The sequence below is a fragment of the Diuraphis noxia genome, unplaced genomic scaffold (genome assembly GCF_037042655.1).
Source record: "Diuraphis noxia isolate RWA-SAM2 unplaced genomic scaffold, SU_Dnox_SAM2 contig0003, whole genome shotgun sequence".
Lineage (NCBI taxonomy): Eukaryota > Metazoa > Arthropoda > Insecta > Hemiptera > Aphididae > Diuraphis > Diuraphis noxia.
Window position 1 is genome coordinate 11379018 of NW_028301713.1, and position 23738 is coordinate 11402755.

The following is a 23738-nucleotide window of genomic DNA, read 5'->3' on the forward strand; positions in this document are numbered from 1 at the left end:
ATCTACATTGTATGCAAATGATTCAGTACAGTGTAGCTAGTGTGAGTAATGTATCAATAAAAAAAAATGAGGAAATTAAGTTGATAAAGTACTAAAGTAGATAATAAGATAATTCATATGATATATTAAATTTATAAATTATGACTTATTATATCATTCGTTAATAACAAATACAACTAACTTTATTTTCATATATCTATATACCTCACATATTGTGTAAAAAAGATAAAATGAAAAGAAATAAGACTAGAAAATAATTGTCATAAAATGCAAATCAGAAAATAGCATTAATGTATAAAATTAGCTTCATAAAGTAAAAAAGGGGTTTTAGATATTATTTATGTTTGTCGTGTTGTGTAGCTAAAAATCTGTTTTAATTTCAGTAATTTAAGTATTTTGTTTTGTCATTATTATTTTATTACATAATTATTTTGCTTAGCTGAACTCGTAATTTAATTTTAGATACAATTACAGGTAGGTACATCAAACAAGGTAAACAGAATATTGTATTAGGCAACGAAGTTATAATATAAGCCTGTTGCCATATATAATAGAAGTTGTTAATAGCTTATTTACCTACGTTATATAATTATAGATCGTACTCTTTATAGTTTGCAATATGTATATACTGACGAATCCGAAATTATTTACTTATAAACTTAATTTAAGTGGTTGTACAAAAAAATAAACGAAGGTATTTTATCTAGAAAGGATTGTAGTATGCAAAACAAAAAACAACTAAAATAATATATTCCTAACATAATATTATATGAACCACATACGGCATTACATATTAATATATTATTATAACAAAAAGCTATATTATATTAAACATTATAAGTAAGGTATATAGGGGTGATAATCGAATTTTGAGAACAAAAATAATAAACCACACGCACATACTGAAATGCGTGTATGACAACAGACTATCGGGGACATAATATTGTTTAGTATTCGTATAATTTAGATATATTTTTATCTGATCTGCCATACATACTCGTGACGTGGATACGACGTCGGCGGCAAAGGGTTAATTTTCCGGCTGGCGGACACGCGGGGGCTTTTCCTATTTTCCATAACGTCAAAAGAACGCTCTTGGACTTTTTGACCGTTAATGAAATCTCCTCCTATCAAAGACCTCACGTCCTCTGGTCTGCACCCAAGTAAAACCCCAATGTTTCTGTCACACAAAGCTATATCGCTTTGAAGCTAATTTATGCTGATTCCCTCGGTTCCGCGATAGACGTACATATAATATATAATATATTTATATTTCTCCTTTATTATAGTATTATTATTATTATTATTATTTATTTTTATTTCTCTTTTCTTTCAGGTCCGCGCAGCTGAATTCCATTTGCATAATAATTTACGTATCATTTTTACCTGCACGTTATGCCTTCTCCTTGACTGCCGCCACCAGTGGTGTCGTACAGAGATTTGGATCCCATCCGTTTCGGAAACCTCATCACCGATACGCCTTTGGAGCCCACAAGTGCACACAGCGTGCCTGGTTCATTGATCAATATTTCGTCAACGTCAAATAGGGGTGGAGATCCAGGGAACAGTTTCTAGAAAAAAAAACCACTTGGTTACAAAAAAAAAAAATTAACAAAACATATCATAAATTAATATATTATATGCACTTAAGCCTAGCCTGAAGGGTAAAGAATATCGCAGTGACCCAGTCGGATTAGTAATAAGTAAGGGGCATGTGCGGCGTCGTTTTTAAATACACAAATGTATATACGTATGCGCATATATTTGAACGCGAGCTTGTGAGTTTTTTCCCTCCACGTTTTTGTTCTACGTGTCGTTTAATCCTTTTATGAAAAGAGAAAGGATTAAAAAACTCGGAATTTACCTTCGGTCGGGAGAAGAAAAATGGAAATCTGAAAAAAAAACCTATCTCTGCGTGTTGTTTACTAGCAGCATAACCGATATTACTACGATTCAGTTTTGAATATAAAATAATAACAATAATATACTTATTCATAACACTACGACGATACATTATGTACTATGATACACTGAATGTCCGCATTCGCATTTCCCCCTAAGCTAACGGCACCGCAGACCAGCATGTAGCTGAATACAATCGCCGCCGTGTGTTATCGAAATCAACTATACCATAATATTATTATATTGTTGTAGTTTACCGACCGCGGCTGCCGGTGGCTACACAGAACCGGTAGGACGTTTTTCAACTTTCCATTTCAATGAATTCGGTTAATTGCATAACCCTTATCGATGCATGCCACTCGCAGGGTAAATCAGTCTTAGCTTCTTATTGGACAATACAGTTTTAAATTACGCCTGTCTATGCCTCCACTAAAATATATAATATGATTCGATAATCGATGATGAAAATAGGTAGCCTTTTACAATAAAAACTAATTTTTTTTTTTAACATTGTATTGGATTGAATTATGATTTTGTATTTTCATATTAATCTTAGGTACTTTTAATTATTACTATCGTGCATCGATCACCCGTTACATCTTACATGCACATAAGACGTAACACTTTTTAGATTAAATAAAAAAATTATAAAATAGTAGTTGATGATGGTATCGAGTATCAATAACTACAAATTGTATTTTACTGAAAAATGCGCAGTGAACCAAGATTGGTACACAACACGTATAGGTATGAATATTTTTTTAAATTTTAAATACAAATAATATAGTTATTAGATTGGATTTTTGAAATTACATATTAAAAATTGCAGTACCTGGCATGACAAAATAGATAGATATTATCACAGTTATTTTGATACACATCCTTCGCTCTTTACTTCCCCTATATCATATTTTCCAATATTATTGCCTGCCTGTCGATCATAAACATACATAGACCAAAAATCAACTCTTCAGCAGTGGAAAACTACGACGTGGACTGGAGGTAAAGAAAATTATTACGCATCATCTGAATGTAACTATTACAACTGTGATGATACCTAGGTATCTATTTTTTCACGGTACCTGCTATTTTTAATGTACAATACATCGCACATAGATTTAAATGTAGGAAATTTTTCGGAACAGTTATTATTAATATCTTAAATTAGATTAGATAGGTATACATGAATTATTATTACTGGCGACAAAATTAATAAACAATATGAACAAAGGTGTACAAATATTATATTAAATATTATATTATGATATATTGTGTTCGAAATTATTGTTAAACATATACGATAATGTACTATCAGTGCACACACAGTTGAAGTGTTTTATCTCCTTCGTACTACGATGGATCGGCACTACAAAAATGTTGTAACGTTCGGAATGTGTTTACGCCAGCACGCGCAAGTGTGTGTGTACAACCAAAGGATAATAGCACATAGTTTCCAGTCTCTCGGAAGACATAAATTTTCAGGGTCGTCCCTTTTGTGTATGTTCTGCCGAAGAAGGCCGCCGAAATAGAAGCAAAGCATGTATATACACATGCCCACACACGCGCACACATTACTAACCCAGTGTGTGTGTGGGTGTATACACACATAATGTTGTATTAATGAAGAACAAGAATTTCATTAACCAGTGTCATTTTATAACGCGTGTACGGGAGATGGCAATACATTATCAAAAAGGGGGTCCTCCATATTCGCGTTTTCCCAGTTTTCCCAAACGTTAATTAAAAGGATAACAAATTGACCGAGCCCGCCTACTCCTCTACTTCCTATCACACTAATCCGTTATAAATAACCACACCGGGCGACGTTTGTTTTATTAGATTTTCCATTTAATTTTCATAAGCACACTGAACATTATCGGTATATAACCCCGAACATCGGAGCACTATAACACATAGGGTACCGCATACTCGCTGAAATTCAATATGCTATAAAACTATGATATTTATATACATATATAGTTACATATTTATGTAAATATGTATTATAAAATCAAACAACAATGTGAAAACTGTATGCAATTTTAATGCGTTGAAAGGCAAACTTATGGCATATTTTAATTATAATATATATACACATATGTATCAATATAATATATAAAATATACGACTGAAACTGGTATTTTTGTCACAGGTTGGACTTACGTCCAGCGGGTCTAGCTCACGTTTTATATAATAGTACAACAGGTTTTAACAATCGTTTGATAGACCCAAATCTTATCACCAGAGAATTGAGGAATAAAATAGGAATAACTCACTTAACCGTTTTGAAAATCTAAGTGTATAAATCAGATGTACACCTAAATCGACTGGACCATTAAGTATTAATACACTTAAAATGAAAAACATCAAGCACTGTCATAATCGGACGGTTTATTAAACGATTAAAATTAGTTGTAATTTTCATACGTTTCATATATTTTTAAACATATTCTAAATAAGCAGCCATCACTAACGACTCGACCTCTTGCGTCATTAATATAAAATCTAACACATTTATATTTCATAACGAAAGGCGCATACAATATTTATTTTTTTTTGCAGCTAGAATAATTTTGAAATGATTGTAATCGTTCTCAAGATCATTATGTTGGCATCGTTTATAAAGTTAAAAAAAAAATCAAATGCCAAGATTAGCTTTTACATATGACAATATAATATTTTTATTTCGCCCTTAAAAAAAATCGCAGTCTCGTTAAAACTTTCTAAACTCGCTTTGTAAAAAAAGGCGAGAAGCACATAAAAATCACCGATTTTACGGTCCAAAGATGTGAGTTTTTTTTTAAATCAAAAGATTTTCTTTTAGCATTTACGAGTTAGCTGAACCGTTATCAGGCTTTGATTTTTTACTATTTATTCTTTTACGTATTTTGTTATTGATAAAGTCATTAGAGGACTCAAGCCGCCAATTACAGTATAACGTCGGTAAAGAGTGAAAATCACGCACTTATAATACCAAAGTGAAAGGGAAAAGAGTGGCATTTTTATTTTTATTATTTTATTATATTAATATTAAATTTACAAAGTCATGATAGGGGGAGGAGGAGGAGGAGGAGGAGCACCCACATCAGAAACAAATCGAAAAAAGTGTTGACTTTCTGTGGTGCATAACTAAATGGAGTTTAAAAAAGACATCAAAGTTGAATAAATGATTCTAAAAATCAAACGGAAATATACTCGAAAAGTAATTCAGTGGTTTCGAACAAATGGAAGTACAGTGCGATCAAAAATAGGGGTTTTAATGAATACATGCATGTTTAAAAATTAATTGGAACATATAGTAATTTTGAAAAACTATTCGTGGAAGAAAAACGAGATATTATATGAACGAGTATACATAAAATATTATATATAGCTCATAGCTTCAAGCTTCAATTGTATTGTGTACAAACCAGAGGGGTGCCACATGACTTGACAGGAAGTGCGATACATGACAATAGAAAAGGAGTAATTATTCACTCGAAAGTATTTTTTTTTAAATAAAATCTTAAGTTGATTTACTACATACAATACGATTTTCTGATTTAGACCCGGGCCCTTGAAAATCTTAGCCAAGTATAAAATTATGTACCATAATAAAGTCTAAAAACATTCACTTCACATTTTTATAGAAGAGATGCTTATTTCATCGTTATGATAGTTTCAGTAATTGTCATGATATGAAAACTACAAAAAATCTATTGTATAGAAACGACACAATTAACATTTTGAATACGACTACGCAGATAGTAAATATTGCTATTACAAAGTACGATAAATTACAGTTATTTAAAAAAAATAATATTAAGCATACTATAATATTATATTATACAATATATTATATATAGGTATATGATTCGTCAATGTATGTACCAATTTTACGATATTAAAACACACGTAAAGATATTAGTATAAGTTATTCAAAAGTATAACTATAAAACTAATGTTGTTGTTCGTTGCTAAAAAATATATGTCATTCAATGAAAATCAAATTTAAGCAAATTTCATTAATGTGTTCGCCAGCTAAGTTGATATTATTCTCTAATTTGTTCGACTTTTCCGTCCTTTTGTAACATGTATAATATCTATTATATAAGGTGACTTTGATGTCAGTAAACTTGAGAGAATACGCTCGAAACTCGTTTAAAAACGTTGGAAGACGAAGACATGTATACATATATAATCAATCGGGGAGAGTATAGCCCTTTTTCGCTTCGCATAACGATTACGTTCCGCGGATATTTATTATAATAATATTATAAAACTTTCATCTCCCTCATGGCCACGGCTACGAATCGTTTTCAATTTAAACTTTTATTAAAACATCCAATACACGGCGGCCTTTTCCCCATCAAAGGTTATTGCTTTCTATGTTTTATATAAAGACGAAATTGGTTACATGAACACACCGACGTGGTAGAAGACGAACAATAATAAACATGATCACACCAAAAACGTAAGACTACTCATCTGCCTTTTCATTCTAAACGACAAGGTCCACAAAATGTTTTGTTCAGTTAAAATGAGTATAATATTATGAGACTTACTTGAGATGGATTACAAGGTACCTTGTCATCAACAACTCATTAAGATAAAATTTATGATTTTTTTCACGAAACTGTCAAAAAATATAACAATTTGTCATTTGAAAATTGAGCAAAACGATTCAAGTATAACAACATAAACTATACATTATTATTATACAATAATAATACATAATAGTAAATCGGTCTAAATCAATTATTGCATAAGAATATTAATATTATTCTATTCTATCGAGTTTCAATTATTTTACAAGCACAATGCTGTATAATACTGTAGTAAACTGGTATATATATATTATACACAATAATACACATCATTTATATTTTTGTTTAAAACATAATTTAATTAAAACGTGTTAAATTAACGCGAAACCATTTAAACATTTAAACCATTATTGGATATCTTGTATTATTAAAAGTGATCAATCATAACGATTTGCATATTAGTAGATATATATAGTTGGTATATTTTACCTCGAAATTACGGATCTCAATCGATTGTGTAGCGAGAAATTCCCAGAGGAAAAACAAGTCATTTTACAAAAGTAAGAAAAAAAACATAATAACAACAAATATAAATAAATAAAATAAAAACCTAATTTTACGAAATATGGCCTTCGGTCGTTTGCAGACGATATTATTCGGTCGGTTGTTCTTATTATTTATTTCCTTTTATTATTATTATTTTTTTTCTTCTTCTACCCGAAGAGGGTTCGACGGCTCAAAGTGTAGACGATTAAAGAGCTCGGAGACCGGGGGGGGGGGGGGGGGGAAATAATAAATAAATAACGAATAATAAAAAACGCAGAAAAAACGCCCTCGGTAAAGTTTTAAGAACAATATCTTCGATTAAACAGTATTTCATATTAATGGCTCGGGTCGCTTGTGTGTGTGTATATGTTTGTTTCTCATTTCGAAAAACTGCGGTGAATAAATAATAACAATAATGATGGGAATGGCGCGCGAGGGAAAAAATACCGTTAGAAGTTTAACACGAAGAAGATCCCGTGAGCGCGACTTCTCAGGCGCATATAAATCAATCGGAGCACATAACCAAACATAAATAGTGCCGCATAAAAGCTTTCTGCCATCCATTAAACATACACGTACGTAACTATACAAACCGAGATAATGGAAACTATTTGATATATAAATTAACCAACCATTCCCGGCAACAACTTCTTACTAAACATAGTTGTTTTTAAACCATTGAAAACATTTTTTTTTTCGTAATTTCTCTTTTAAACTTACAGTTTTCTAAAATGATTTCAACGGAAAACATACATCCCGCAGATTTTAGACGAACGGAACATCCTTGCCGGAAAACATATTGAGGTACAATAACATGAAAAACGCTTTTCGTCGAACAAAACAATAACAAAATCCTATAGTGATTATAATACAGAGAAATATATCTAACGCATTGAAAAAATAATTTTGAATTGTAAACTATCTTATTAAAAATGATTTTAAAAAAATTCTTCAATATTATGTAACACCAAACAATTTTACAATTTTACAATATTTTTTTATTCTTGGTTCGTTCGTTATCCTTACAGAATTCAAATACAACATCTTACTTCTTTTAAATTAATGTTCACTGTACGTTTAAATAATCGAATGAATTTTGTTATGTGTTATCTGACTGAGAGTTGCGCAAAGTTGGCTTGATTTTGTTTCGGTCCATTTGCAGACTCGAAATAATAGTGGTTTTAGGGTTTAAATGTTCCCATTCAAATTCCTATTACCATTGTTGCCACAAATGGAGTTTTAATACACTTATATAATGACTATTATATGTATTTGGAATATGAGGTTATGTTAAATTATATGTATCGTAATGCTTAACGTTTTTAGGAAAATGTTGCATATACTTAAAATCCTATAATATATTACGCGTTATATATAAACAACGTTGAGTTTATGATTAATTAAATAATCGTGTAGTAGTGCCAAAAAATAAAACGGGTATAATATTGCGCGTGACATCACAATAAGATATAAAATCGCTTTGTTTTGGTCATAACTTTTATTATTGTTATTTTATTATTTTAAATTCTTCGAGCAAGTTAAAATTAATAATTATCAAACATTATGAAACGAGCCCGAAGGGTAGAGTGGGACAAAAGTTTTTCGAATACGCGCGCACAAAAGCCTTTGTGATTAAATGTCCGAAAATCCAACAGGTACACTCGTATATCACAGGACACGCGAATTACGACGGACGACAGACACCCTGCCTGCTTACCCCTATGGATGTAATTTAATTGTAGAGGTGGACGGCCATTATTTAAAACTCTCCGGGAGAGAACGAACACAAGATTTTGCTAGATTACACGCATGACGATGATAATATTGCTGTTGTTATTATTATTATTATAATTACCAGCAATATATTACTAGTATGTGTGCCCCGCGGAAAAGCTTAATGGTCGAGTTGAAAGGATGCCACTTGCACAAAGGACCTTTGTGCAAAGTCCGAACCATAAGCCCTTACTGTTATTACAGCCATCCGTCTTCCTTTGAAGTCGTTACAAAACGCCTCGGAACATTAAGTTTTGGCCTAACGTTTTTATCACGGTTTAAGTCGAAACAAAAAAATCCGATACCTCACAAATACAGAGTATGTGGATAACTACATAATATTATGTCGAAAACAATTCAGGTAGGAATGGTAAAATACATGTTTTGGAGATGGTATAGCCAAAATACAAGATACGGCTGCAGTTTTAAGTCTCTTAAAGAGTACCTGTACAGATTTATTGTATGGTCGTATGGAAATTTACATTTATATATTATATTATAATATTGTTAAAAGAGAAAATCCAATACTTACAATATTTGGTAAATAGGTAAATATACACATGTGATCATTATTTTAAACTATAAATAACATGAATCTAAAGAGTATTTTTTTTTATAATTTAAATGATAAAAATCAAAATAATACTTACATTGAAAAGTAAATATATATAATAATGAAAATTAATTATATTGTTATCAAACATTAACTACGTTGTAACACGTATTAATTTTATAGCAAAGGAAGGTTTAACAAAGAAATGTACCTACTGTAGATCTACGTTTTTGTTATCGAATTAATACTGATATCCGTAAGGACCAATTTTAATGAAACTGCATTATTTTGCAGAATTATTAATGATTATTTTTATTCGAGTAATGTATTGACACATTATAATTTTGAAGATGGCGACAATATTTTATAATTATATAATTATAAATAGTGTGAAAATATGTTATTCCCCATTTATATATTACGCTTATCGCTTAATATTAATATTTCAAAATAAATTTTACTATAGACAATATAAAACGTCAAACAAGTCTAATGAGGTTAGGTTAGGTAAACTTTTAAATTTTTATTGATATATTTTGTGCAAATTATGTTATACTCGGCTATCTTATAGCAGTTCGTTTCCGAGTGCTATTATGCCATATATTTTTTCCCAACATATGATATAAATCGTTTGTCGACCCCGAAAGCTGTTTATAATACGTTGATTCCGGTTAGGAAATTAGATAGTATCAATCAAATAAAATAAAACATCCAGGGCTATTATTACAGTAGATAAAACATAAAACCATAGAGACGATGAGAACATGAATGAAAATAGGTATGATTGATTCCTGCAGTATATTTCAATAGGTCGCGTGACTGCACGGTAGTATTGTGGGTTTTTTACAACTTTTTTCACTACAAAAAAAAAAATAAAATAAAACATACACAAAACCCAATAAATCGTTGTAAAACGATGTCGTGACAATCAGATTCTTTTGTATACACAAAATGCACACGAAAAAGTTTTTTCCTTATCTGGGAACCCTCCTTAATTTTGGCCTAAACTTCGGCAATTCCAATCTCATTCACACGCGATAAAGGTACCTACGTAAAAAATACAATTGGTGCAAATAGAGAAAATTCTAACAAAAAAGTACAGATTTCAATTCTTCGAAAACAATTTTACAATACAGTATGAACGAGTAATTTATTTTCCATTATGATTATTATTGTCTACTCATATATGGCGAATAACGGATTGAACAGTGGCCATAAAATTATTGTTTTATTTACCAGAAATCCGATCAGCAAGGGCGTTGACGGTTTTCCATTTCACCCAATGTGTACAGTCGTATTTTGCATATCAATAAGAGCAAAAAAAAAAAAATTAAATATAACACTCAAACATATATATATATATATATAGTTTCAAAAATAAGGGGGTGAAGAGGGGGTGATAAATAATGGAATGAATATAAAACAAAAAATGGTACACCACTCGTAATCCGTCGGATTTTTATTATCATCGACGATATGATACACACCGGTTCATTGAGTAATATAACGAAGAAATGATACAGTCATACATCATTTGATGTGAAGGGTTGATAGGAAAAGGTTCATTTAAGTGATAGGGTTGATATTTAAAACTGCAGTAAATTTTTTTTTATAGTGGCCATAAAATAACAAACGCCATATTTGACCTTTTGTGTTATTTATATTCATATCAGCCATCAGGTAATATATATTTGATAAAGCTTACTATTAATATATTTTAATAATACAATTCTAAAACATATTTAAATTAATTATATCACGCGAATCATTTTTGAAATAAAAGTTTGGTTTGTTTCCAATTCAGTCAAATTTAAATAATATGAGAACACTTTTAATGAAAATTATAATTTTATATAGTTTTAATTATTAAACAAGGCAAATATTTAATGATATACATTTACAATGAAAAACATATATTTATGGATTAAAACGAAATTGGGTATAATGTACAACCATGCGAGTTATACGGTAGGTACACAACTAGCCAAATTCATTATGTTAATATTGTTTGAAATAACTGTTGTTTTTTCTAATGTGAATTAATGTCAATAAAAAACTGTGAGTGAAAACGAGTTTTGCGTTGTTAGAACACAGCGTATTATTTACATTGCCACTGGAAAGTTTTTTTTTTTTTTTTGAAGTTTAAACATTAGAGAGAGTATTCACATTGGTAATTTTAGCCAAATAACCCTGAAGCATTTAGTAGAAAAAAAACTAAGAAATGGGAATGGATATTTTTACGTATTTGTGTGGAAAAGTTACCCTAGGGTGTTTGCTTCAGTTTGTTTTTTTTTTTTAATATCATTTTAACCCTTTTATTACATTATATTCATTTCTTTTTACGTTCAACAGGGAACTGAAAACGAGTTTTAGAAAATAAAACTTTTTAATTATTTTCCTTTAATTAAAAAACAACATACAGTTAAAAATCAAATATCTAATACCCAGAAATATTTTAGCTGTATTACTACGACCAGAAATATGTATTATTAATACCTAAATTGGTAAATTTAGGAATAAAGTGTGACGTAAACGCTAGGAAAATAAAATTGATGATGTTATGCAAGATTTTTTTACTACTATTCTATTCAAATAAAAGTACTGCTTAATGCTTACCTTAACCTATTAACAACCTAATTTAAATACTTTTTTAACATTTTAAATACACCATTTAATATTCTAATATTTTGTTATGATTGTAAATAAGATAATATAGTTTGATACGTTTTGAAGAATGTAATGTTAAATATAAATTAAAAATTAAAAATTAGTCAATATTAGAGATTTAAAATTGATCAATTTCATTTATAACAATATAATTATATTATTAAATGTAGGTATAGAATAACTTAAACTGTGGTTCTAGTATAATTATAGAAAATTTAAATTTAATACTCTGTTCCAAATGAGTCTTGATAAGTCTTTCCAAAAAGACTATTTTTTTTTAAAAATAATTATGTATATCTTATGTAATTATATTATAAAATTAAATTAAATAACAAATTATTAAAGATAAATATATTATCTATTATTTAAATTAGATTTAATTAAAAGTTAAAACTGTGATGAAAATAATGAATTTGTGATAATAACCTTCCTACTTCACAATAATTCTTAGTTGATTTTGTTGTGTAATTTCATTACCTATGATAAGTCACTTAGTTTGTTTAATAAGTAAATAAAAATATACCAGATATAGGTAGTGATATAAAACTGTAGGTAGATCTATAATTTTTCATGCCACAATTTAGACATTCTCAAAAATTCTAAGTCGTGCTGGTTGACGTGTTTTTTTTTTTTTTTTGAAAAATCATCTGTTGTTGATCTCCAGTCATTTTTCAGTATTAAACCCACCGCTTTTCAATCATTGTCCCTCAAATTACACGAACGTGATGAGAGTCCCCGATGCTATTCATCTATTTTCTTGGTCAGTACGGTAGGGCATGTACATTTCATGTTGATTGTTTTTCATTATCATTGTTACCTCTCTTGGATATATCTCATAAAGTCATAACTAACTGCAGGATGTACATAGCTTATATATATAATATGAAATAATATTTTTTAAATCTCCAGAGATTTGAGATAGTACAATTACTATAGTGCATAAGCACGATGATCATTTTTTATTATTACTACTATGTGTTTTGACCTCTAGTCTAGTCTAGGCTCTAGAAATATTAGATAAAAAATAAGTTATAGAATGAAACTACCTGTAAATAAGTTCATAACAAATGATATGTCATAGGTATAATGATAAGAATTATCAATTCCAGATGTAAAGATTTAAAAAAAAACATCGTTGTGGGTTAAGGATAAAAGGTTATAGTACGGTTTTATTTCCTAATAAATTGTAAGAGTACGAATTGTTGCCAATTGCCATAGTTGCCGAGGCTTAATTCATATAATAACAAATAAATAAATAAAAATAATTTGGAATACGTCATAATTATATTTTAAAATGAAATAAGTATTTAAGAAATAAAACTGCAGCTATGCCAATGTTATTATTTTAATTGCAAAAATTCAATTTTCTTCCGATAAAAATTTCGGACCTATGTTAAAATAGTAATAATTTTAGAACAATTTTATGATTTCCGTGGTTTGATGTTGAAATATCAAAAATCAAGAATTAACGATCCTAAAAAACAAGCACAGGGGTCGTCTCCGTTAAAAACCATTGGGTTCTACAGAGGTAAAGCAGACGGTTTAAACCTCCACCGCGTGCATAGCGCACATAAATCGTTCAAATTGTCACCGCAAACAAAGTCTCGTTTCCCAGAGGTCTGAAATCTGCACATAAATTTGTTCGCCACCCCACTTCTTCACCTAACCCGCTCATGACCCCGGGGGCTTGTAATTAAAGCCGCCAGTGTATGCGAGTATATGTATACGAAGCTTTTAGCGGTATTTTCTATCGGCCGTAGACGACGGACTTTTAATTAAACGTTTAATTATTCCAATATCAAGTAATACTTATTATGTACAATTCGTACAATCTGCATAAATCTTATGTTATTTATATATTCATATAAATCCAAAACTTTATATACACACTTAAAACCAACCGTAATCAACGCTGTTTCAGAATTAATACTGATTAGTTTTTAAAACCACAAATTCAATGTATTTTTATGTATAAGAATATGTATCTTAATTAAAATAATATATTTACAAATATATAATTTAAATACATGATATAATTATTACATTCTACATAATATTTACTACAAAGGTCTCATTCATTAGAATCTAATATTCATTGCTGTGTTATCCCTTTAAAATGATAATTTAGGTATAATTAATTATTAAAATGTTCAATTGTAATTTTTTAGAGCTTCTGCTTCTTGCTTCATTCAAAATCTAAAATTAGGTAAGTACAAACTATTCAAATATAAAGATGTTTCAATTACCTTTGATACAATTAGTATTGTATAATATTTAATTTGATAATCAGCATAGGATTTAATAAAACAATGATTCTAAGTGAAATATAGTTTCAGAAATTAAAATTTGTTTTAATTGAATTTTAGAGATTTTACACATTTCACTTAATATATTATTTTGAACATTTTTTATATATTGTTTTCATCAACACAATAAAAATAATTAAGGTGATGGCTACCATTTAGAAAATAGTTTTTATAGATTATAGGTATATTATCTAAAAAAAAAAACTTATCAATAAAATCAAAAATCAAAATTTATTATTGAAGTAGTGTCACTGGATGCCCCCTTCTATCACACCCACATGCCTTGTAAATAATGTCATAAAATTTACTTATTGTATCAAATGTGTACAGATTGTAAATATATTGTTATATTGTTGTTTTTATTAAAAAAAAAAAAGGTATTTTATCTATGGGCTATCGGTATTTTATAAAAATTTGTAAACAAATATCACATATTCGCATATTCATTTAAATATGAGTTAAAACATAAACAAATTTAGTCACAAAAAATGTGTTTAAATAAATAGTCATAATTTTTCTGTAATTTAAACTTAAAGTACCTAAAATAAAATAAAAAAGTGAACAGATAAATTACTAGTGTATAATATTATATAATAATATCCTAGAATAAATCTCGTATTTTTATAAGTGTCAAAAAATCTTTTTTATTTTTAAGAATTATATAAACTTAATAAACTTTTCAGTTTTAAATAAAATATTATAGCTATACAGAACAACTACTTATAAATAAATGAGTGTTTGTCAATAGTAAAACAAAAGGGAGTCTTATGGTTGAGCATTTACAATTGTAAAATAAAAATGCAAAGATAATTTGAAAAAAGTTTACTAAGACCTTGATATTAAAGCAGGATATGAGTTGAAGCTTATTTTAAAAATTTAGAGTAGCTCTTAAAAGCTGTTACGAAATCCAGTGTCGAGGATGTTTTTTCAAATGTCTTTTTAAACTGGGCTTAATCCTAAAATGTCCTTTAAACTAGTTTTTTGCTCGCCCACTGTCAGTTAATCCTTTACGTGTCCGAGCTTAAGAATACCGCAGATTACAAAAACCCACTCGGACCTGCATATCTAATTACCGAAAGGCAACTTTCGTTTTAATCTCCGAAAGAGGAGGAATGGGAACCAAAGGGGTAAAAATAAAATCCTAATTGCGACATAATGGACAAAATAAAAATACCATGCACTTCCATTTAGCTATATTTCCTTCCAAGCCATGGATCACTTGTATACATTTTTTTTACCGCACCCTATCTATCTATTTGACCATTCCAAATATCTTTGCTATAATGTCTTATCATTTTTCCACGTCGAATGGTTTTCATTATTTATTATATTGCCAAGTAAAACCCGTTGATTACCGTGTCACGGATTTGGGCGGCCAACTACTCAATACAGAGGGCGCAAAAGGTCTAATGGCCGCGGATTTAACTTAATTCCGTGTTGTTTTAAAGCAAGAAAAATTGAGTCGAATAAAACATTTCCCCTCTAGATTGCAAAGCCCAGATAGAGATATTTTTTTTTATCTTTAGATATATTTTTCATAAAGTGAGAAACGCGACAATAAATAAGTAAAAGTTTGGTCCTTGATGACGATAGGAGTAATAAGAACGGAGAAAAAGAAATAGAAACACAGGAAACAAAAAAAGAAAGAAAAAGAGAAGAAAGTTCATCCAATAAAAACGCGTACCCGATCCGTCTGGATTTTCTCTCGGGACAATGCCGACATAACGGGTAATCGCATCACATCCGTTATGAGTGCCTTTTTCTCTGACACTGGATAATGAATTAACCTGGACTTATATTTATTGGTAGGGCTCATATATATACGAACGTAGCTTTAATACATATAAATAATTGTTTGATAAGTTTATATTATATCTTAAAGGTTCCTTCGATATTATTGTTATATTATTCTATAGAGCGTATTAACCTTTAATCGTCATCAAAAACATTAACCTTTCACTGTCAATATATGTATAATACATACATATATAAGCGTAAAATATTTTTATTATTGATTAATTTATGACAAATTATATGGCTCATAAACTTCTTTACTAATATATAAGCTAATTAATTGCACTGACATTCAATATACAATTGTATTGAGGAAGAAAACAGAATATGTAACGACATAGACGTCATAGGCACTTAATCCTCAAGAAAAAAAAGTATATTTATAGTGCATGCGATAACTTTGATATGTTATATTATTATATTTCAATGGTATATTATGTTTTATTATTATATTTTAAAATGCTTACACATTAATATGACTATGCATTGACGTTTTTTTTTTTTTTGTTAAAATAAGTTTTAACTAGATTTAAATAATTCAGAGGATAAAAAACATTTAAATATAATATAACATAGTTATATTAACATGACCCATCCAGCAATAATGAATTCTTTGACAACAGTCAGCGTGACCACAGTCGATTACTATAACAGTTCATCGCAGTTTCATTTCGCTCTTTCCATCAGTCACGTCATTAATATTTTATGTATCACTGTTATTTTATACATGAACATCATATGACACATTGCCTAATATTCTAATGACCCACAGGGTGTGGTCCTACTGTTTGGACTTTTTTTTTCGTTTTTTAAAACGATATTCATTTTCATAACTATAGGCATAGTAACTAGGTACATTAAAGTAATAACGATAATTACCGATCATATAGAATGACGGGTATATGTTATTTTTTCTCGTTATTTATTTTTTAATTAAGCTAATACGATTATTTTTTGATACGGAATTGTAATATAATACCCCGGGCACGCCCTATATTTTTATTTAAAAATGTTCAATACTCGCAGTCGATTTAATCTCCAACCATCACTTTTCATTTTTTTTTTTCAAAATTCAACGTTCATTAAACAGACTCCAGGGTTCGACAGCACAACATTCTAAAAATGTGCATAATAAACATCAGTCTTCGAAATAGCACTCAGGATTAAAATAACAATAAAAAGAAGTATAGAGGAAGGGAGAAAGTGGATACGAGACACTAATGTAGCGTGTAAATTTAAAGACTTCGGTTTTTAGTACGGTAGACCAAATGGATTGAAAACTATGATGATCTGTGAATGCGTATATAATAGATATTCAGAATAATATTATTATTTTCAATCCAGTCAACATAGTAATGGTATGTTCTTTGATTATTTGTTAAATGCTGAATCTACTATTTGCAGTACTTATACCTATAAATCTACCTAGTATATTATAATATAATATAATGTCTATGCACATTTTAAGTTATGATTGTAGGTAAATTTTATTTTATATGGGTAAAAATAGTTACCCTCTATATATAAGTATAGACCTACATTATACATAATAATATAACAATATTAAATACAATTCCATAAAATAATTGTCATGCAAATATTTACTTTTGAGAATATATATAATATATAACCATTGGTACTTAATAATGAAAAAAGCAATTAAGATGCTTAATTTTTCCAATCTCAAAACCATCATTTTCTTAAATATATAACATATTATTGCGTTTTTTTAATGAATACTATTATAATAATCGTGTATATGTTGATATACATTGAAGATTAATCACTACCACCATAGCCTTAAAAATCGTAGTTAATTTTGCACCTGTGTTCGAAAAGCTCGATGATGATGGTAAAATGTGTTAGGTAAATTAAAATATGTACTCTACTATTGTAATAAATATATATGTTATAAAAATACGTAAAAAGATAATAGTTTATACTTGAATTTCTTCATAATATAGTAATTCATTCATTTTAACGTTTTTACGTTGGTATCTATAAAATATTCACTTCGACTATAATCAAATATAATATGGTTCGTCGTCGATATTTTTAAAACTTTTACTATACATTTATAACAATTTTTTAAGAATGACATAACTTTAATAAAAATTGGTGAATAAAAAAATAAATACTCTATAACAAATACATACCGATACTGATGAGCTATATAGATAACTTATAAGTTATAAATAATACACTAGTTTTTAAATAAAAATAAATAATAAAAATAATTGAGTTTAATAATTTATTATTTTTATAGTATAGGTAAGTACTACATTTTTAATTTCATGATTTACATAAAATAAAAAAATTAATACGTTGGTACTACCTACATATGTCTAAAACTCTTCTATATAATGTGACTAAGAATTTTATTGATAGGTATAAGGTAAGTATATGTAACGTTCAATGTTTTAAGTGAATAATGAAGACACAATATAGATGATTTAAATGAATGTCTGATATTAACTGCAGTGATGATAATTCGGGAAGTCTGCATTGTACGACCGAGAATTTACTGTAATATTACAATATTATAATGGTGTAGCCACTATTGTGCTAAAAATCGTTCGAGCTCAGAAAATGTTGAAACATAAACGATATAATGTGCCGGAGTAGGAAATACAAAATCGTCACGATGGACGAGGGGTGATGGTAGAAAGGAGCATCCAAAAGAACAATTGCTGTTGTTGGGCGGGCAGCGACGTTTTCGTGAAATACCATTGTGCGAACTGAGGCTGCTTCTTCCACGGGAGTGTATATTAGCATTAATAGAGCCGTTTTACGTGCATAGGTCTGAGCTTTGGTCGAGAGGATGACGACAAGTAAGCGTGGGAGGTGCGAGGGGAAACACGCACCACGTCGCCGAATAATAAGAAGAGGATTGTAATAAACGATAATTCAACAGCCGGACGAAGACGTTTCCCTACGACATTGCCGCTAGCGGTTTACCCCAACCACGACGACGGTAGCGGCGGCCGACAGGAAAAGGAAAAGGATGAGACGCGAAGAAGAAACACCCGCGGCCGCGGACTTATATACATAATTACACATAATATAATATAAGGAACAATCGGGAGCGATAATAGCAATTTATTATTCCATTTTTCCTACGCTCCACTCAAACACACACACACATAATATATAAACTCAACAATGGCCCAAAAGATAAACCGCATCTTTGGTCGTCGTCGTAGTAGTTGTAGTTGTCGCCGAGGGAAGTTCGGGCCTGTTTATATTTATGATAATTGTTAAGTAAAACCCCTTAGTCCTGTGAAGTGGTGGCACACACCGTGGCGCAGTCATTGGTAAGCGGTTGTGGGGGGGGAGTAGAAGACGCGTATATAGTCATCGTCCCCGCGCTGGCGTTTGTGTTAACGGCTCGTGTTTATATTGCGCGATTCCGAATAGGAACTTATATTTCATGCCGATTTATGGCCGTTAAACGGAAACCGAGGAAAAACGGCAGAGGAATCAACGCCAAATGGTACTTTTGCGAAGAACGTCCCCTCCGCCACCACTACAGCTAGTGCCACGACACTAGCGGCGCGAGTCTGCAGGCGGAACAACCGACGGCACTGTTAATTTGCAAATTAATATGGATATTATTATTATTGTTACCAAACGTGGAATTATATATACAAATTGTATCCACAACACGGCCGAAGTCAGTAAAATAAGTTCAGATTTTATTAGAAAATTATGCTGGTTTTCCGAAAATGTGTAATCTAATGTGATTGAAGATATTTTTTTTTAAATCCACTGCTATTTATTCCAGATTTATTTAATATGGACTCAATACAAAATCATTAGTTTCATCAAATTGCACCAAAATGTTAATGTTTCCTGTATTTTGTGTATTTCCATTCTTTTGTATAATATGAAATATTTACATGAGGTGCGCTTTTTAAAGTTAGTTTTAAATTGTTGACTTGATATGATCAACTCAAGTACATTAAGGAACTTTAAATCTAGTAAATTTTGTTTTTAAATTATCACATAAAAATTATTTTACTATAAATGAATAAAATTGAAAACATATTTCAATATGATTAATGATTATATTGTTAAACATTTTACCCTCGATTTTACCTTTATAACACAAAATTAAGTAAAATAATAATTATTTAATATTATTTAATATTTATAATTAAAAAAGTATCTAACCACAATAGGTTCATAGTAATTATAATTTTATTTAGGTACAGACTTACATACCTATATTATATTTAATTTGTCATGAAAAACTATATGTTAATTTATTTAAAAAGTATACTAAAAAAAAAAAAAAAGTATACTTAATTAAGTTGGGTCATCTAAGAATTAATTGATTTAATTGTTCACTAAAATTGAATGGAGCAATATTGGGGGCCACTAATACATGTTTAAAGAATCATCAGCAGTTAAATCACTTGATTCATTAAATGTTAAGTGATAATTTATGCAAGTCGGCACAAATAAAAATTTTAAGATTATAATACAGTCAAACATAAATAGGTAGAAAAAACAATTTTGTTTCAATGATAAATAACTACTTATATTTTATTTTACAGAAATCAAGCGTGTTGTTAAATAATAATGAAAAAGATATAATAGGTAAATAGAAATATGTTAGGTTCTATCAAGATCAAGCATGGTATACTGATTTACGATTGTAAACAATGACTCCTATATTTATCTCATACTTTATCGAGTGATTAGGTATAAATTATTTTCAATTAAATCCCCAAAAGCATTTAATGCTATTAATAAAATTAAAATTAAATTTCTTTCAAAACATTAATTTACTAGAAACTAATTAACATATAATATATAATGTAATGAATAAGGTACTTTTCTAGAAGTAAAAATTGAAATTGGGATTACAAATGAATAAAAATATATCTAATGTTTTATTGAAATCTCCAACTTATTGCAGGGGTTCATAATCATTTTTGGTCCGCTCATCCAAATTTGAAAACAATCTAAATGGTTCCAATACAAATAATGATAATAAAAAAATGAACAAATTGTTATTTCATTTCCTACTGCGGTAGTGGTTTCCTTTGCAATAGTGACAGACAGCTCGTAACACCCCTGGGATCCATAAAGCACATATTGAAAACTATTGAGTATAAGTAAAAATTTTAAGTTGTAACACTAATTTTATAATATTGATATAATTAATCTATGATTATTGTATTGTATTATATTCATTATAAGTACTTATTTATTTATTTACTATAACTATTTGTATTATCTACATTATATAATATAATGAGTAATGAGTATACATACATAAATATAATTTATATTAATACTCTATGGATCTGAGCAGTGGCGCACAGAGATATTTTAAGAATGCATGCAGTTTCAAAAAGTTAGTCACACGCCATCCCAATTTTTCATTTATAAAAAATAATTTCATTTATTAATAACTGTAGTAAATTAATTATTACAAACTAAAATGTATGCTATAAATTTATTAACTCCCCTATGAAACCTGCATTAATGTACACCCGCCCCTCGCGAACATATGCAGTTGCATTACTTGCTAACCTGCCTGGGCACCACTGTCTCTATAAGTATTACATATATTATAATAACACATAAGCATAAGCTAATAAATGTAATTTATGATCTGTGTAATAAAAAAAAATTAAAAAAGCTGATTAATTTGACAGATTCATTATAAAACTAAAATTATTTAGGAATAAAATATGTTAAGTAGTTATCTACCTATTATTTAAGTTAGACTGGTTTTGTTCAGAGATTAGAATGATATTCAACAGTAATGTAAACGTTATATTATCATATTTATTATCCCCAATATTATCTTAAAACAAAATATAGATTATTTAGATTATCCTAATAAAATGTCTAAAAGCTTAAATACCTATGCATTATTGATTAGTGACCTAATATCTTATTAAAAAACCTGAGACAATAATGTACTTGGTGAAACAATAAATGATATAATGTAAGACAAACAACTGAGAATTATAAATCGGGTATACAAATTTCATCTTAGTAGCTACTTCGTTGTTGAGTATTACATGATATTTACATTGGTCAAACACGATTGACGACAACTAATTTTTTGAATTTTTAATATGCTATGATGTTACAACTATCCCTGTAGAGCAAATTTAAAAAAGGCAAACACAATGCATTGACAGTAGAGACTATAAATACCTATATTAATTATTTTGGATTAAAAAACAATTCACTGTATTTCCAATAAAAACAAAAAAAATCAGACTACAATAGTTGGTCAATCAGTCTATAATAATGGATATTTCAGACATATTGTAAGTTTTATGTGTTTAGATGGCGGGGTAGGTGTATCCTTCACATATGTAATAGGATATAGGTAACAAACGTTGAGCAAAACTACTACTTAGCGGACACAAAGCGTTATGCACAACACACAATAGCACAAATCAAACAAAATTATAAATATAAATGGCTTACTTGGTATGAAGGTTGATCCTCATGAACTGTGTTCAACAGAAGCGAGTACAAACAGCATTCTTCGGGATTCCAAATATACAATATTTGGTCTTTGTACGCTATTAGATTTCGGACGTTTCTTGAGCCATCAGTTTCTAATATCTTTCTCATTGTTTGGAACATGTACAGTTTGTTCAAGTTTAGCATGTCTGTAATGGAAGGCATTTCGAGGGCGCGAGTCAGGACGTAGGTATAGTAGAAATAAACAATTTCACCATAAACTAAATGTGAATATAAAAACGGAAATATGCAATTATTAATCTTATAAATTTTATCATTTAAAAATAAAAACGTTGTTTATCACACGTGAATAATATGGTCCTGACGCTGTGATAAGCTATTTACTATAAAATCAGTGCTACCATATAGGGCCAACAAACTTGTCGTTAAAAAACGCGCGATATTTCAAAGGAGAATTTTTCTTGGAAAACATTGTATTATTATAGTTCATGTAAGTACATCAATTAGGTAAAACCTGATGGTTTATACCGATACTGACTTCCAACATTTGATATACGGTTTACTAAGTACAAACATAAAAAATATTTTCGGGAGAGGATGATTATACTCACGCGCACACACTTTTGAGAATACAGAACAGGTTTGCGAATATAATTATTATTTAAAAATATATATATATTTATTTATACAGTTATTGAATATTTGAATATAATATAATTACTTTATATTTTATTTTTATACATGAAAATTGTTTGTATTAGATTTTACTCAAATTTAACAAATGTATCTATAGGTGCACGCCTTATATTACCTACTTTATAATTTAAAAACTCAATATTTTTTACTATAAAACAATAATTCACAATAATAACTCATATTAATATCAGTTTTGACATAATACGTAATAATCACAAAAATTCGCAAATTGTTTTAAGCTAGAAATTCATAAAAAATTTTCTTTTTAAATCTAAGATTTGAAAATTTAATACAAGATTCCATAAAAAATGTTCAATCTTTACCACAAAAAAAATGACCACCTGAAATTCAAATTAAATTTTTATTAGCATTTGAATTTCAAATATTGACAAAAATTCGTCAAAACCATGAATATTTGCAAATTATTTTGTAGTTCAAAATTCATAATATTGTTTGTATTTATATCTAAGGTTATACAATTTAACAATAAGTTTTCCATAAGTTTTGCTTCAAATA

At 29.1% G+C, this 23738-nt stretch overlaps 1 protein-coding gene across 1 annotated transcript in view; it reads right to left on the minus strand.

The window, feature by feature from the left end:
* The window catches only part of mbo (Nuclear pore complex protein Nup88), a 42989-nt gene extending 20136 nt beyond the window's left edge, over window positions 1-22853 (minus strand). Inside the window, exons 1-2 of the mRNA XM_015511733.2 lie at window positions 22527-22853; window positions 1387-1571 (exon numbers count right to left, since the gene is read on the minus strand). Of these exons, the coding sequence (XP_015367219.1) occupies window positions 1387-1571; window positions 22527-22730 (389 nt within the window). The 5' untranslated portion in view covers window positions 22731-22853. The remainder of the gene's footprint in view (window positions 1-1386; window positions 1572-22526) is intronic.
* Window positions 22854-23738: the final 885 nt, after the last annotated feature.